At 39.8% G+C, this 17,834-nt stretch overlaps 1 protein-coding gene across 9 annotated transcripts in view; it reads left to right on the forward strand.

Annotated features, from left to right (window-relative positions):
• Positions 1-17,834, forward strand: part of sobpa (sine oculis binding protein homolog (Drosophila) a) — a 356,343-nt gene that overhangs the window by 170,555 nt on the left and 167,954 nt on the right. The window contains exon 1 of one of the 9 annotated variants that reach the window (XM_043687075.1): positions 15,514-15,547. The exons of the other annotated variants lie outside the window; for them this stretch is intronic. Coding sequence (XP_043543010.1) covers positions 15,529-15,547 — 19 coding nt within the window. The 5' untranslated portion in view covers positions 15,514-15,528. Of the gene's footprint in view, positions 1-15,513; positions 15,548-17,834 lie in introns of those variants that run through there. 9 annotated transcript variants of the gene reach the window in all.

Consider the following 17,834-nt stretch of genomic DNA (forward strand, 5'->3'; position numbering starts at 1 on the left):
GTCACGGAGGGAACAGTCTTTGCAGAAGGCGGAAAGGGGTGGGGAGGGAAATATATCCCTGGTGGTGGGGTCTTTTTGGAGGTGGCGGAAATGTCGGCAGATGATTTGGTTTATGTGAAGGTTCGTAGGGTGGAAGGTGAGCACCAGGGGCGTTCTGTCCTTGTTACGGTTGGAGGGGTGGGTTCTGAGGGCAGAGGTGCGGGATGTGGACGAAATGCGTTGGAGGGCATCTTTAACCACGTGGGAAGGGAAGTTGCCGTCTCTAAAGAAGGAGGCCATCTGATGTGTTCTGTGGTGGAACTGGTCCTCCTGGGAGCAGATACGACGGAGGCGGAGGAATTGGGAATGGTGTTGGACCTCTTGATCCAGAAGTCACTGCCACTCAAAGGGTCTTGCAGCTGCAATGAAAATTAGACAGAAGGCTGGTTACCAGCACCTTCAGTAAGTGGGAGAGGGGATTTGGAAACAGGTAGCTGGAAGCATGCAAATAGAAAAGGAACGGACACCAGATAAATCAGCACAAGGAAAAGATAAGAAACCATAAGAGTGACGTCACAGGAAAAATCATTCATTGATTGGTTGTTGTTCAGGGACTGTATTTTACCTCCAGCAAATTTGACATTCCTTGAGCCAAATCTTCAGTTTTGTCACATCCTAATACCACAAGGCAATCTGTGCCTGTAACTCTCCAATCGTGCAAACAATACTCAGGGCATATATGAGAGAGGGTCTGCGTAAGTGTGTGTGCATGAGAGAGTGTATAGTGTGGTGGGGTCACCTGTAGTGTAACATGAACCCAATGTTCCTGTTGAGGCCATCCTCACAGGTACCGAACTTGGCTATCAGCCTCTGCTCAGCTACTCTGAGTTATTGTGTATCCCGAAGATCCAAGGCTGAATATCCCTGACCACTTGAGTTCATGTCACACTACAGGTGACCTCACTACATTATACACTCTCTCTCTCTCACACACACACACTCTCTTACATACTCACACACTCACGCAGACCCTGTTTCATACACACGCTTTCTCTTATACACACACAAGTATACCCCCCACACTCATACACACGCGCACACCCTCCCACAAGCTTATACTCCATTATACTCATACACACACTTTACCAAGCATGCACACACGCAAGCACACACTTTCTCATGTGCACTCACACTCACATGCACGCACTCTCTCTCTCTCTCTCTCTCTCATGCACGCACACACACATATATACGTCTATGGGGTGAATTTACATTTAAAGACATATTTGCGGATACATTTGATTTTGCTCAAAAAGCCCACAACCTGCAGGCAGTCAGTCCATGTAATATTTCATAAATTCCTACTTTGCAAGTAGAACATTTGAGTCAAAACTGGGATAGAGACAGACTCCAACCTCACACCTTTAATGCATTGTCTGAGCTGAGATGTCACCTTTTTTTATAAAACCTTACATTATCTCGAGAATGTGACTTCAAAGAAGTTCTGAGATTTACATATTAATGATGCAAAACCTGCAACCCATTCTAAAAGATGAAAGACTTAACAGCAATCTAGATTTGTTCAATTTTTCATTTCAGCTGTATGACACTATAATTTTTTGCTATAAATTCTGTCTTGTGATCCTGTTCCATAGCTACCTGACAAAGGAGCAGCGCACCGAAAGCTAGTGCTTCCAAATAAACCTGTTGGACTATAACCTGGTGTTGTGAGATTTTTAACTTTGGTCACCCCAGTCCAGCACCAGCTCCCCCACATCATAGACCTTAATCAGTAGTAAACACTTTCAAAGTTTGGAAGTGTTATAAATTATGAACAGAGCATTGTAGAACTTCAAAAGGGCATTGAAACAATTGAATGCAGGGGAGTGTGAGCTGCTAGACTTTGGTATAAAGACACAGAGTCAATATAAAATAAAGGGTCCTATTGTGAAGAGTATTCAGGAATAGAGAACCTTGGATGTATATCTGCACATTAATCATTAAAGGTGATAGGAGAGGTAGAGTGGAAATAAATCATACAGTATATCTAGGCTTCATAAATAGGGGCATAAATTCCTACTTTGGAAGTAGAACATGGTGAGTCAAAACTGGGATACCACCAGACTCCAACCTCACACCTTTAATGCATTGTCTGAGCTTCATAAATAGGGGCATAGAGTATAAGAGCAAAGAGATTATTATGAATATATAACTGGTTTAACCTCAGCTGGAGCATTGTGCACAGTTATGGGTGTCACATTATAGAAAGGACATGGACACATTGGAGAGAGTGTAGAAGACTTTAATGAGAATGACACTTCAGTTTTGAGGAAAAAAGTATAGATTGAAACTGCTTTTCTTATAGAGGAGTAGGCTAAAAGGAGCTTTGATTGAAACTTTCAACCCTGAGGGGGTCTGATCAGAATGGATAAGGAAATACTGTTCCCACTCATAATCCAATCCAAGGACTAGAGGGCACCGTTTTAAAGTGTCTTGCAAGAGAAACAAATGTGATGTGAGAAAACAAATGCTTTCACACAGCAACTAGTTAAAGTCTCGAATGCACTACCTGAAAGTGTGGTGAAGGCAACTGAAATTGAGGCATCCAAGAGAGCATTAGATTATTTCTATTTAACAAGTTACCTGCAAAAGGCTCGGACGGCATGTGCAGAAGTGATAGACCGAGTGGCCTTCTTCTGCACCATGACAGTTTTGAGATGCTGTGTTACTTGAAGTGGCTGCAGTAGTGAGTATTAGAGCGTTGATATCTTGGAGAGCCTCACTTTTGCACTTTTCCAGACTGAGGCTTGGAACTTAGCCACACTGAAGCTTCCAGAAACTCCAGAATTTACCAAGTGAAATTCGAATGAGAGTCCAGGTGCATTTAGACTCTTGAGAGGCCTGTGCACCATTGAAAACAGCATTTGTTAAAGTCTAGGGAGAAGTTTTCTGTCTTGTATTTGGCCACAAGAAGTAAATGGAATAGGAAGTGATTTCTCAAACAAAAAGGGAGCTTATCAAGATTAGTGCAACAAAACATTTATCTCTGGAAAAGAAATAATTTTGTAAAACAGAACCTGGGTATTATAAACATTTTGTTGAAGCTTTGTATACCACTCATTGGGGCAATTCACAAAAACATTAATAAAGGGGGAAAACAATGTTTACACTGCAAGAGTGGACAATGCTGTTTGGCTGATAAGTGGAATTTAATTGGCAGAGGCTCCGCTATGGAGAGTGCTCCAGTTAATGATGATTGACAGTTAATGCTGGCTTTGTTTAAATTTTAAAATTGGCAAGTTGACTCTGATTGGTATAGGGATTGTCATGAGAAATTAGCCCATAAAGGGTTGTCATCTGTCTTGTTGTATTGGAACAGGCACAATGTGTGTCCATGTTCTTTCTGTTTGCAAAGCACAGGGCCCTGTGTATAAATATACGTGGCTTCCAGTAAGTGCGTCTCAGTGCAAGACTGATAATCCTAAATTTATTGTCAGTGTATTCTTTGAACACTCAGGATTATCCCAGCTGATGTTGTCCAGTTACAGAATCAGATCTAATGTTAAACATTATTGCAGGTCTTGCAAACAAAGGTTTGTTGAGTATGGTCAGTAAATTGTTTGTTGTGAACAGCCAAAGGGATATGTTGTTATGAACTGTCTGTCTTTGAGCCGTATGTCCTACACATCTGGCATCACATTGGCACTGCGATTCATATACAACATTAATTTTTTGTCTGATTGGCAGAATGCCTTTTTGGCTTGGTGGATGGTTCCAGCTCACGGTGGATACTGGTGTTGCTGCTGCATAGTAACATTATGAAACATCTGCTGCGTTGTTGTAGCCACCTGAATAAAGAATTCTACTTTTCCAAATTAATATAATTAACATTAAACAGCTAGTTAATATTTTACAATGTAAATATTTGTCATGTAAAGAAAAAAAGCAAACTGATGTTGTAGAAATATTGGCATCAGACATCATTAGTATGATCCCTCTCAATTATGCTCAGTAAATTCCATGCATATAATATGCAAGTTTTCAATTTGAAAAAAGTATCAATAATATTATGAAGGCTAACACATCTCTGCCAATGTATAGATAGCTGTAATTAAACCCTGGTGTTCCACTTGTTTTGCAGTTTTTGCATCAGAATCCAGTTTGAGATTACAGTGCTGAACCTGTTATTTATTTGCAGAATTCCAAACACAAAGTTATCCATTACTCAATAGTCCATAAGCAGAACACTTCAGGTGCTGGAAATCTAGAATAAAAATAGAAAATGCATTTGAGACAGAGAGAATCAATAGTACATGTAATTTACTTTTTGTCAGACTGGATTTAAACTATTTCCCGTCTTCAAAAATGCTACATGTTTTCAGCATGTGATTAATCCATCTTTTTGTGAGCATTGCTGGCATTGAAAGGCAGCATTCTGTGAAAGTGGCACTATAATAACATTCAGGGGTACAGGATAACTCTTGCCAAGTGGCAATATTCAATTCTGCCCAGTGAGGTTTATTGCACGGGTTTCAATAAATCACTCAGGGCAGACTGGGGCATCACTGATTAACAGGTCCAGGATCAGAGGCAAAAAGGACAGACAGGAACATAAGAGAAAGTGAGGACTGTAGATGCTGGAGATCAGAGTCGAGAGTGTGGTGCTGGAAAAGCACAAGAGGTCAGGCAGCATCCGAGTAGCAGGCGAATCAACATTTCGGGCATAAGCCCTTCAAGGTCTAATGCCTGAAACGTCGATTCTCCTGCTCCTTGGATGCTGCCTGACGTGCTGTGCTTTTCCAATATTGCACTCTCGAGACAGGAACATAATCCATGTTTGGAGCACTGATTTTTAATGGTCCTTCAGGGAAGGAATTGAGAGTAGTTGGATGGATTTGTGCTGTTAAAACAAACTCAGGAACAAGTTCTCTGAATTAGTAAGCAGTTAAGAGTTAGATTAGAGTGATGCTGTAAAAGTATTCCTGAGGAAGAGCTTTTGCCTGAAACGTCGATTTTCCTATTCCTAGGATGCTACCTGACCTCCAGCACTAGTCTAATCTTGACTCTGATCTCCAGCATCTGCTGAAAGTCCTCATTTTCGCCTAGCTAAGAGTTAGAGTCAGGACTCAGAAGTCCTGGGGAGCTGATAAAGTTGGAAGGTCACTGACTTGTGGAAGGAAGCCATGATGGGCTTAGAGAAAGCCTGCAAGTGTTAATACTTCAGTGCAGCGGAGAGAGTGAGAGTTAGAAAGCTCACAAGCAGTATGTACTATATTTGCTTCATGTAACCAAGCGAAGTTAAAGCTCTGGGAAAAGCTGGGGACACATTTGTCTTAGAGTCCAGCAGTTGACTGAAAGCTACAGCTGTACTGGTGAAGAAGTACTGGAGTGTAAACTCAGGATAGGAGTGTTATTGGCCTGAACAGGAGGTATTATTAAGGCAGACCATATTCTAACAGCTCTTGAGAGGGAGTTGCAAGGTCAGATCAACAAAAATGAAGAATTCTAATACCTTGTCAAGTATACCAGAATTTGACGACCCATCATGCCATTACTATCTGAAAGGAATTAACTAAGAAATCTGTGGAATCCGTTTTGATTGCATTTGCTATGCGCTGCGCACTATGGGGTGTTTGATCACAGTAGAGATGGTAGTGTACTGGTAATGTCAGTGGACTGGTAGTCGATGAAACTCCCAAGAGAGCAAGGTTAAAGCTCAGGGAAAATCTAGGGATATATCTATATTAGAGAGTCAAGCAGTTAGAAAAAGCTACAGCCATACTGGTGAAAAAGTACTGGAGCAAAACCCAAGATGGTAAAAGGTGAAATTGAAATTCAGTCAAAAGTCTGGAGTTTAAAAAAATGGCCTAATTATGAGACTGTTGTAAAATCCTGTCTAGTTCACAAATAACTTTTAGGTAAGGAAATCTGCCATCCTTTCCTATCTGACCTGGATGTGATTCCAGACTCTCAGCAATGCAGTTGCCTCTTAAATGTCCTCAACAATTAGGGGTGGCAATAAAAGCTGCCCTAACAAGTGTTACCCACATCCTGTGTGAATTAAAAGTTATATTATCCATGTTTGCCACATGTTAATTCTGGGTGTTAGATACCAATTGTCTGTGTGTCATGGTTTGATGTTAGAGTATCTTCCCATTTTTTTTTGGCGAACAATCTATATCTTTCCCCACCATGCTTTTCCCCATGGAACCAAAACAATGTAAAATCCTGTAGAACTGAGATCAAAACAAAACAATGCTGAAATAGTCCATCAGTCTGGCAATATTTATAGAGAATAAAACAAAGCTTGTGTTTCAAACTTGTAATCTACCATTGTATTTCAGAAAAAAATCAGAGATGTAGTCAGTTTTGAGTAAATGGGGTTGGGGGAGTGGAAGAAACAAGAAGGAAGAACAGTGAGAGGAATATTGGGGTTATAATGTCAGTGCCAATATCTGGTATGCCAACTAATGCCAGGAACATAACATGCGAACAGTGCTGACCCAATTCTTATAAGCTGTTCAATCATATGAGTGAAACAATGTCCAAATTAATTTCATCTGCCACTTCCATTACTGTATAATCTCATGAATAGCTCATTGCTGTTACATGTATGAAGCTGAAAATATGTGAAGATTGCACCAGTAGATGTATCCCTTTTAGTTTCCATTCTCTGAATTGCATTCAGAAAATCCTCAAAGACAATTTTGGCTTGTGCATCATTGCTTAAAATATCAGAAGCTACTAATGAAATTTTCTTGATTTGCACCCATGTATTAGTCAAAAATCAAAATTATTTATATTCATCATCAAATTGCAGCTAGGCCTGGTGCTGCAGCTTTGGGAATTAGAATTGGGATTGTGATGGGCACAAGTGTCAGTGGAAGCAGTATCTGGACTTTGAGAAACTACTCAATAATATATGTGAAGCTAGTGGTCCTCTATTGATGCATATCAAGAAGATAAATTACAAAATTGTGATTTATTTTAATGAAGGGATTTGGAATGTTACAAGACAGAATGTCAGGTTGATATATATTTAAGCTTGTTAAAATTATCACATAGGACAAGGTGACCTGTTGCAGTGGTGACAGAAATTGCCGACGGGATCAAATATCCACACCAATATTCTGAGGTTAGTGTGCTGTAAATCAGTTTTTAATGGTGTATCTGAAAGGATGCTGAAAGGAAATTGCAGTCCGGCCCATTAGCCTGTAAAATTGTTTCCTAAGTTTTAGCAATGAGTGGTAAAGGTCTGTAAGTGGGAAATATTTATTTTTTTCTGAGGAAGATCTGAACAGAAGGTATAAAATATAATATGAATCAGATTGTGAATCAGTATAATTTGTCAGTCAAAAATCTGGGCTCTGGTTCTTTGTCTTCAAAATGGGTACTAGGAAACATTGCTGAGAAACATACAGATAAATAAAGGAAGAACACGTGCTGACACAACACCTAGACATTTTGTTTGATGTGAAAGTGAGGTCTGCAGATGCTGGAGATCAGAGCTGAAAATGTGTTGCTGGAACAGCGCAGCAGGTCAGGCAGCATCCAGGGAACAGGAGAATCGACGTTTCGGACAACATTCCTGAAGAAGGGCTTATGCCCGAAACGTCGATTCTCCTGTTCCCTGGATGCTGCCTGACCTGCTGCGCTGTTCCAGCAACACATTTTCAATTTTGTTTGATGTGTCATGGTGTTTTGCAGTGTATTTACTGTTACAGTTTGCGTGTGGAAAATCCCCACAAACAGCAGGTTAATGGAATTTTAGATAATCTATTGTCTTGGTAGTATTAGTAGAAGAGGCAGTGAAAATCCACTTCTCTTGAAATAATCTGGAGTTTTACTGTTTCCATCTATAAGATGATGCCATTGCCAATTCAGCTCCAATGTATATCTGCAGTGGGATGGATCTCAGGCCCACAATCTTAAGTTCAGGTGGCAGTCAGGAAGGCAAATGCAATGTTAACATTCATTTCATACCAGCTGAGAAAGACGACATAAAACAGACAGCATCATATCCAACTTCATGCTGCTGATTGGTTCACAAACTGTACAGGCCAGGGAATGTGCTCAGTGTATGTTTTAGGAACCTGCATTACAGTTGTATAACTAATCTTGAGAAATCACCCTCTCCATTCCATCAATCTCACCAAGGTTAAGTTATGAACATGCTCCATACTTCACAAAAGGATATTTATTGGCGATCATCATTATTAAGGATGAGGTTGCAGTGTACCTGGAAGTGCAGAGTAAAAAGGGCTGAGTCAGCGTGGCTTTGTCAAGGGGAGGTCATGCCTGACAAATCTGTTGGAATTCTTTGAGGAAGTATTGAGCAAGTTAGACAAAGCAGAGCCAGTTGACATGATTTATTTGGATTTCCATAAATTCTTTGATAAGGTCATAGAGTCATAGAGATGTACAGCATGGAAACAGACCCTTCGGTCCAGCCTGTCCATGCCGACCAGATATCCCAACCCAATCTAGTCCCGACAAGAGCCCATGGTCTTAGGGGCAAGGTACTGTCATGGATAGAGGATTGGCTGACTGGCAGAAAACAGAAGAGATAACAGAGCCTTTTTCAAGGTGGCATTTAGTGGATAGTGTTGGGACCACAGCTATTCATATTATACATTAATGATCTGGATGAAGGAACGGAGGACATTGTTGCTAAGTTTGCAGATGACACAAAGGTAGGTGGAGGGACAGATAGTGTTGAAGAAGGACTTTGATAGGCGAGGAGAATGGTCACAGAAGTGACAGGTGGAATACAATGTGGGAAAGAGTGAGGTTATGCACTTTTGTAGGAAGAGCAGGGGTGCAAACTATTTACTAAATGGGGAAAAGCTTTGTAAATCTGAAGCACAAAGGGACTTAAGTGTCCTAGTTCAGGATACTTTTACGATTAACATGTAAGTTCAGGTGGCAGTTAGGAAGGCAAATGCAATGTTAACATTCATTTCATGAGGGCTAGAATATAAGAGCAGAGATGAACTGCCAAGGCTGCATAAAGCTCTGGTCAGACCATATTTAGAAAATTGTGGCAGTTTTGGGCCCTGTGTCTAAGGGAGGTTCTGTTGATTTTTGAGGGGGTCCAGAGGAGGTTTACAAAAACAATCCTTGGGATGAAGAGCTTGTCTGGATCTATACTTGATGGAGTTTTGAATGATGAGGAGATTATAATTGAAACTTACAGAATACTGAGAGCTCTGGGTAGAGTGGACGTGAAGATGTTTTCATTAATCGGAACGACTAGAACCCAAGGACTCTACCTCAGAATGAAGGGACGGATCTTTAGAACAGATGAGAAGGAATTTCTTCAGCCAGAGGATGGTTAATCTGATGAGCTCATTGTTGTAGATGGCTGTGGAGCCCAAGACATAGGTTCTTGATTGGCAATGGGACTAAGGTTTACAGGAAGATGGTAGGAGATTGTGGTTGAGATACATATTGGTCATGATAGAATGGTGGAGCAGACTCAATGGGCCAAATGGCCTAAATTCTGCTCCGATATCCTTTGATCTTGTAGAGACAAGATTAATTTAACATTCTTATAATGAAGTAGCACATAGGTAGCAGTTAACATTATTTGATGGAATTTCACATTCAGTTTGATGGAGAGAAGTAAGACCAGTGTTTTAAATTTAACTCTAAGCAATTAAGTGCATTTGAAGATAAAGTTGGCTAAAGTAAACTTGGAATCGAGGTGAAGGGATAGATAGTAGAGATGTGGTGGTAGACATTCAATGAGATGTTTTAGAATATGCAGAAAAGATGTATTACAGTGAGGAAGAAAAACTCTAATAGAACAACTTAAATCAGTGACTAAGTAGACAAGTTAAAGGTAGCATTAAATAAAAGGAAAAAACATTAATTGCCTGTTAACCCACATTTGTTGCCTCATGTTAATTCTGGATGTCAGAGTATAAGTTCTGTGTACTTGTGGAGAGGTATATTTATAAAATAGTATATTGCTTTACTTTTACAACTTTGTATCGTAAAATTTATTTGGTTCAAAACCAATGAATTGTCCAGCTTTATTCCTTTCATAACAACTTGGAATTTCAAACTTTCTCAGACTCACATGATAAAGATACTAGCTTAAGCGGGACACATTATACATTTAGTCACAGTTTAATTTTGTTACTCTTGCATTTGCTTTGAAAAGAACAGATATCAAATCTTCTTAAATGCAGGGATTTGATATATATTTGGGGAAGTAGAAAGCACACTCACTCACTGGAGACTAAACAAAGAGTCCCAATTGTGATGGTTTACAAATCTAGAATCGATACCCAATGAATAACATTGCCACATATAAAGATCTTTCCTGCTGTGCAATATTTCTTAATAGTCATATGCTCAAGTGAATTGGCTAAGAGAAAAATAACTTTGCATTTATATAGCACCATACATGTCTCAAAAGGGAACATAGCTAGTGAAATGCTGTTTAAAGTGCAGTTATTATTACACCGTAGGTTTGTCACAAGCTGAAGGGTACAGTGAAGTATCTACAAATTAGTGAAATGAAGATTACATTGAATTAGTTGAGCTAGTATCCTTTCAAAAATCTTTTTAGAAAGAAAGTAATCATTATATACATTACAAAACAGCAAGTGGTAAGGAAAAAGTTAATAATGAACATGATTAGGGGGTATAATGTTTTCTGTTAAACTTTTATTCTTGGTAACAGACCAGGCCTGTTACCAAGAAAAAGGAGATAATTAAGGAAATAATGAGTGGGTGACATCGAGCTGGGTTTTCAAATCCTGCAGATTGTCGGCAGATTTTTGAGTCCTATAAAACACCGAATCTAATAGATACTTGTCAGTGATGTTCAAGACAGGAAACCAATTGGAAAGCTGAACTACCGTAAGCTGCAAGTGTATCGCAAGTGATTTCATCGTGTAATCTAAAGCGAGATGTTGGCTCACTGCATTAGCATTTCCTTACAGCCTCTAGGTGTCATTATCAATGTGTAAGAGTGAATTTAAACCATGCAGAACTGTCTGCATTCTTCTTCTTGATTCATTCTCACTCATGTACATTTGTCAAAAGTTAATCCATATGTGCAAGGCAGAAAAGGATGACAAAATTGGAAAACTGAACATCATGTGGGATTGTTGCGATAGCTTGTAACTTTCCTAACTTGTATGAAAGCTCTCACACTGGATTCAAATGAAGGAAGATAAAAACATTAAGGTTGTGAATAGCAATTCAAGAGTGTATTATTACATGGATATCAAAATGATAGAGTGGGCATTCAATACCTAGAAATACCATGGGACATGGATGCATTTTTGCTCATTCAAACCCAGTCTTTAGTAATCTTTTATCCATTATCCTGCTGCGTTGTGGGGCAACATATATCTACAATGTGTGTAACACTAACTTGATTGACCCTTCATCAACCCTTTCCCTACCACTCTCCACTGCATGTCGACTGTCCTCCTCAACTGCACGTTTCAGGGCAGGAGTTGGAACAGTCAGTATTGTACTGTATTCACTCACTTGAACGTGTCAAGTCCAACAACAAAGGCGACTTCAGAAAATGAATTTTCATAGTACTATGGAAATGGGATCAGAGGCTGATGTTCCGCCAATTTTACCATCCCTGACAGCAAACTGGTTTCCCGGTTCATTGCTACCTCCTGCTTATTTTCAGATGAGCTGTCTTTGGTAGGCTGGTGTTGTAGTGGGATGAACAAAGGCTACATGCCCTTCTGCAAGAGGTAGCTAAGTACGTGTATTTAAGTGTTTATTAAAAACACTCTTCACAGGCCATCTAGAAATTTGTAGATCCCGTGGGTGCCCCTCTCTGATGTTGATGTCCAGTAGTGGGACTTCCTTCTACCATACAGAAGGACAAGAACAACAGATGCATAAGAATGCCACAATCTACAATTTCTTCTTCAAGTCATGCACCATCTTGATTTGGAACTCCATCAATGTTTCTCCATTGTAACTGGATTAAAATCCTTGAACTCCTTTCATAGCAGCACTGAGAGTAAACACACACACATGTAAAACAGGAGCAGGATTAGGCCATTTGACCAGTCAAGCCTGCCAACAATTCATGGCATTGTTTAGTTTATTGCCTCAATTCCATGTTCCACATATGCCTGAAATCATCGACTCTTTATCTCGTGAAGAATCTGCTTCTTTCTTAAAAGTATTCAATGAGCCTGGCTCTACCATTCTGTGGAAAAGCAAGTTCCTTAGGCTCATGATATTTTAACAGAAATAATTCTAACTCATTTCCATCCTAAATGGCAGACTTCGCAAGGGGGAATGTATCCAATGAAATGCTTCTTAAAAGGCAGTTATTATTGCAATGTGGTAAATTGGTTGTCACAAACCTAAGGGTCTACAAATTAGTGAAAGGAAGATTGCACTGAATTAGCTGAGATAGTGTTTTTTCAAAAATCTTTTAAAGAAGTAATCATTATGTACATTACAAACCACCAAATGGTGAAAAACAGTCTTATGCAGTTAATAATGATCATGATGAGATGTGTAATGTATTCAGTAATACTTACTATGATTTATTTTTAAACAATGTCCCTGAGTCGTAGTCTGTCCCACAGTGGTAACCATCCTTTCAGCATCTGCCTTGACAAGTCTTCTCAGGATTTAATATCTCAGAGAAATCATCTCATATTCTTTTGAACTCCAGTGAATACAAGTCCAGTCTACACAGTCTTACACCATGAGAGAATTAGATTAGATTAGATTAGATTAGATTAGATTACTTACAATGTGGAAACAGGCCCTTCGGCCCAACAAGTCCACACCGCCCCGCCAAAGCGCAACCCACCCAGACCCATTCCCCTGCATTTAACCCTTCACCTAACACTACGGGCAATTTAGCATGGCCAATTCACCTAACCTGCACATCTTTGGACTGTGCCGGGTCTCTGGCGCTGTGAGGCAGCAGTGCTAACCACTGTGCCACCGTGCCGCCCACTGTGCCTACATCCCAGCTCTGAACCGTCTCTGTGCTGCTCCTAATAGAATTATATCCTTCCTTAAATAAGGAAACAAAACCAGGATATGGTGCTGCATGTACAATTGTTGTAAGACTTCCCTCCTTTTTATTCCAATGCCCTTGAAAGCATTCCATTTGTCATTTTGTCCACTTGCTGTACTTGCATACTAACCTTTCTTGATTCTTGTACCATGGCACCTAGATCATTCTGTGCTGCAGAGTTTTACCTTCTCTTTCTCTCTAAATAATATGCTGTTTTTCTATCTTGACATAATGAATAAGTTTGCATTGTTATCATCCCAACTGATGTTACTACTTGCCAAGTGAGATCCCAAACTGAAATTTGGTTTGATAGATCATATTTTACATTTGTTTTAGTTTTTTTGGAAAAAATAAACAAACATGCACTGCTGAAGATTCCGTTTTAACAATAAAATATCTATAGTCTACAAAATAATGAAGATAAAATGGAATAAACCCTATTATTTACATATAGCACATATAAAGATTTTGAAATGCACACAGAAAATGCAATCCCAGTAATCCCAAAAATATTCCATTGAATACCAGGCAAAATGCCCCTCTCTATTCCACGTAGGATTTCTTTCAGATGTGACTTCAATTCTCAGCTGTGAGAATCTGGGAATGACATATCACTGAGCTTAAACTTTCTCAGCTTCAGAAAACCTCTTCAGGATTTTACCTAATCACTTTTGGTTTGGAACTTTTCCTGAACTTCTTACACTAAGGTAATTTTTTTAACAATGTGAAACTATCTTCTCCCTTTCTCAGGAGAAAGTGATTTATACATCCAACTTCAGACTGAAACTTTAAAAAATGTTTTTCAAGCTATGGGTGTTTTCCCTAATCAAAGAAACCTCTTTACTCAACCTCTTTATGCTTTTGATACTTAGACTATGACAACTGAATTCTCATCTTTCCATTGCAGACACCTCTCCATCCCAGAGCAGATCTTCCAAAAGCCTGGAATCTAGCAGACAATGCAACCTTCTTCAGTCTCACTCCTAAACACCAATAACGATGGCTAGTCTCCTAATTATACTGTCTGCTACCACCACTATATTTTTATTGATATATGCATTGGCTAAAAGGTCAGAAGTGGGTAATTCTGAAGCAAGTACTTCCCCAAAACTCCCTCAACCTGCCTACAAGGTCCACGTCAGGCATGTGATGAAATATTCTCTATGTATCTAGTTGAGTAGAGTTCCAAGCTCAAAAAGTCATCCAGAATATGGCAGCAATGTGGTTGCCACTCCATTCACCACTTTAGACATTCGTTCCTACCACCACTTGCACACAAGAGCAGCAGCAGGTACTCCATTGTGCCTACAAAATGTACTGCAGCAACCCACCATGGCTCCTTAAAGATACACTCATCAAGAAGTATAAGGGCAGTAGATGTCTGGGAAGACAACCTGCAAGTTTCCCTCTGAGCCATATGGTATCCTGATTTGGAATTATAATGAATTCCTTCACTGTTGCTGGATGAATATCCTGGAACTCCCTGGCTGATAACTTTGTGGATGTGGCCACACCAAAGAGACTGCAGTGGTTGAAGAATGAAGCTTACCACCAAAGGATAGCCAGAAATGGCAATACATGTTGGCCTAGCTGGTGACATTTACAGTCCATGAAGACATTTTAAAAATGTGTGGTGTGGTGCCATGCCCAGTTTAGTCATCCACCTTGAAGACCTGCTTTCGTTCATAATAGCTGTAAGAACTTTGAAATTATTGAGATATGTAATACCTTCTTGATCATGTACCTGCTTCACTTAGAAGATCCAAACCAAAGGGTGTGACTATTTCCTGGATGAAAGTGCCTCGGTAACTGTGACTTCCCCTGTTGCATCATGCTGCCTAAAGCTCATTGACACTGAACTGATGTTCTACAAACTGCTGACACTTGCTGCATATGTGTTTGCTTTTGATCACACTGATGTCCAAGAGCTCCCATATTATACAGCAACATCACATCACCTACCCTATCAATTCGAGAGAATTTCAATTAATTAATTTACTTTTTATTTAATGCCTTTAGTTCAGCCTATAGTTATATTCTTGTAATTACAGTTAAAGGTCTGGTTACCACAAGCGAAATTCTCTTCAGATAAGAGAATGGAAAAAGCACTCATCCCTAGCAATGCCACTGACCGCTATCCCGAACATTGCTAGCTGTTTTGTAGCTCCTGAATTCACGCTCATTGTTGTGATAAAACTTCTTTACTTTTTCAGCTAGGAGGAGTCAGCAATGGGAGTTAGTATATACTGAACTGAGGTAATGAGCAGTTTGTGGAGTTCAAGTGAATATATGTACGTGGTCTCTGATAAAGAGGTCATGATGAACTAAATGGCCACAATATTGCTCTGCAATTTCTCTCAGTCCTCAAGTCTGACCACTCTTGTTTGTTTAAGGGCTGTAGGCAGCTGCAACTAAGCAGCATTATTGCTAATTTCACACCTGAATTGGTGATGGTAGGCCTTCATCTTGAAGTACAGTGCTTGTTGTAAACTGAAGAATTTTAAAATCTTGACCCAACAATGATGACAGCTTGTCAGTGTAAGTTTAGAAGTTAGTTGTAGCCTAGTTGTCTTTGATAATCCAGGTCAGGGAGATGCCTGTCAAGATTTAACCTGATTTTGAATATTCAACATGCAGGAGGAATTATGTGAAATAGTAAACAAGGTAAGATTGTGACTGGACTGTGGAGTAGACAGCAGCTGGCTGGCAGATAAAGACAGCTTACTGTTCCAGGTGAAATCTTTCCCAGCCTCCATTTGAGCTGTTGTGCATTTCCAATATTTACCGTTTTCTTTTTGTTTTGCAACCTTTTCATCTATTTATGTCTGTTCATCGCTGCTTTCTGAAAATTAAAGTGGCATTTTTGATATAGAGGAAAGTACCTGAGCATTAAAAGTGACAGGAATGTCAGTATGTTTGTCCATGCAGGATTATATAAAAAGGTTAATCTAGTGTTATGACATGTGCTAATGCAGTTAAATTAATCATCTTCTCATGTCTGAATAACAGAATGGAAATTTAGCACAAATTGTCTGAAACATCTGTTCAGGTTCAGTACAGGGTCTGACTTGATGTAGTATGTGCTACAATGTTTTAATCCTTTCAAGGTTTATTTTCCACCCCTATGTTTATTTTAATTCAGTCCTAGGATATAGAGAGAAGCTGTTTGGTGTAATCACCAGTTTCAAAAGAAGTGTGTGTTTTTGTTTAGTGCCTTCCTTAAAACCCCCTTGTTGTATTGTGATAATCTCTCCACATGAAATTTAATCGGTAGCATCAAAACAGGAGTTCAGTAGGATGATCACACTAAACTGTTACTCCTCTCGAACCACCTTGCAAAGACACTGGGTTGTTGGAAGCTAATTGGTTTGTTGTGATTTTAAATGAGCGAGAAGGTGAATCTCATTGCATGCATCATCTATTATCCTGTTCGGAAAGGGGAGGGGGGAGGTGGTGCTGATGTGCTCTGCCCTGGTCTAATGGATAGTAATTAGACAGTTTAATCCTAGATGGCTGCTGACGGCTGCCTTGGAAGAATAATACCTCGGAGAGCATATTTAGAAGATTTTAAACTGGAAGCGAATAGCATCAGGCCTTCTCATCTTCCCACACACCATGAACTGCCAGCTCTTTTAGTAGATTATGTTGATTTTTGACTGGTTCTTTGTTCTGCATTGAAACTGCTTCCCTCAGTCATAATTTGAGCTGGTGGAAAAAGCAGGATCCATATTTATAAATTGATCAATATTTTAGTTATTTTAACGCCATATTTACCAAATGTGACATGGATCTTGTAAGGGTCTGAGCAATGTTGGTTACGATGAAATTTGCGGCAGAATTAGACACGAATCTGGCAAAATCTATCTCCATACTGGGATTATTTTAACTGCATCTTCAAGTTTCCCGCAAGGCAGTGGCGAGTTGCTGATTTCAGGGGATCGTTGCTTGTTAAAGCACCTTATTGTCAGCACAGTCACGCTATTAATACTCAACTTCCTGTCTTACCAAACCCGCCAAACAAATCAGGCGTTGTCATGCCTCACTGGGGTAGCCGACTGGAAATTCATCCCAGTATTTCCGAAATCATCTCAACCGTTTATAAAAGGACCTTCCCTAGTTTACCTGTCTTTTAGATCCAAGTTGACAGAAAGCACAGATTAGGTTTCAATACTTTACAAGAATGACTACTTATTGCAAACAAATAAATAGTCTTGCTACATATAAACCATTATGAACCTTCAACATCGAACTCTACTAGTGCAAACTCTAATCCCTTTTTTAAACACTCCCTGCTTGCGTGTACAGACGGACAGAGATAAAAACGTCAGGAAATCTTGACATGGAAATTAAAGCAGCTAATTGGAAATTTCACCTCAACTTTGTTTTATTTCAAAAATATACTTTATGCATAAAATAATTTGATGGTCTGTACAGTTGGTCATGCCATACATATGTAAACATGTACATACAGAGATCAGAATTTATCATTTTTATACAGGTCTGTACATTTTTCAATCATATGCCCATATGATTAGCTGAAGAGTCAGCAGAGCCCAAATGACTGCGTGGGCCCCCTGTTCTTCGCTAGGCAGACAGACTTTACACAGTGGTCTTTCCCCACCGCGCCTTGGCGGCAGCTGCCCCAAGCTTCAGCGCGTCCCTCAACACGTAGTCCTGGACCATGGAATGTGCCAGTCTGCAACACTCAGTCGGGGTCAACTCCTTCAGCTGGAAGATCAGCAGGTTTTGGACCACCCAGAGAGCGTGCTTCACTGAGTTGATGATCCTCCAGGCACAGTTGATGTTCGTCTCGGTGTGCGTCCCG

This window comes from Chiloscyllium plagiosum, chromosome 3, assembly GCF_004010195.1.
Source record: "Chiloscyllium plagiosum isolate BGI_BamShark_2017 chromosome 3, ASM401019v2, whole genome shotgun sequence".
In the NCBI taxonomy this organism is placed as follows: Eukaryota; Metazoa; Chordata; class Chondrichthyes; order Orectolobiformes; family Hemiscylliidae; genus Chiloscyllium; species Chiloscyllium plagiosum.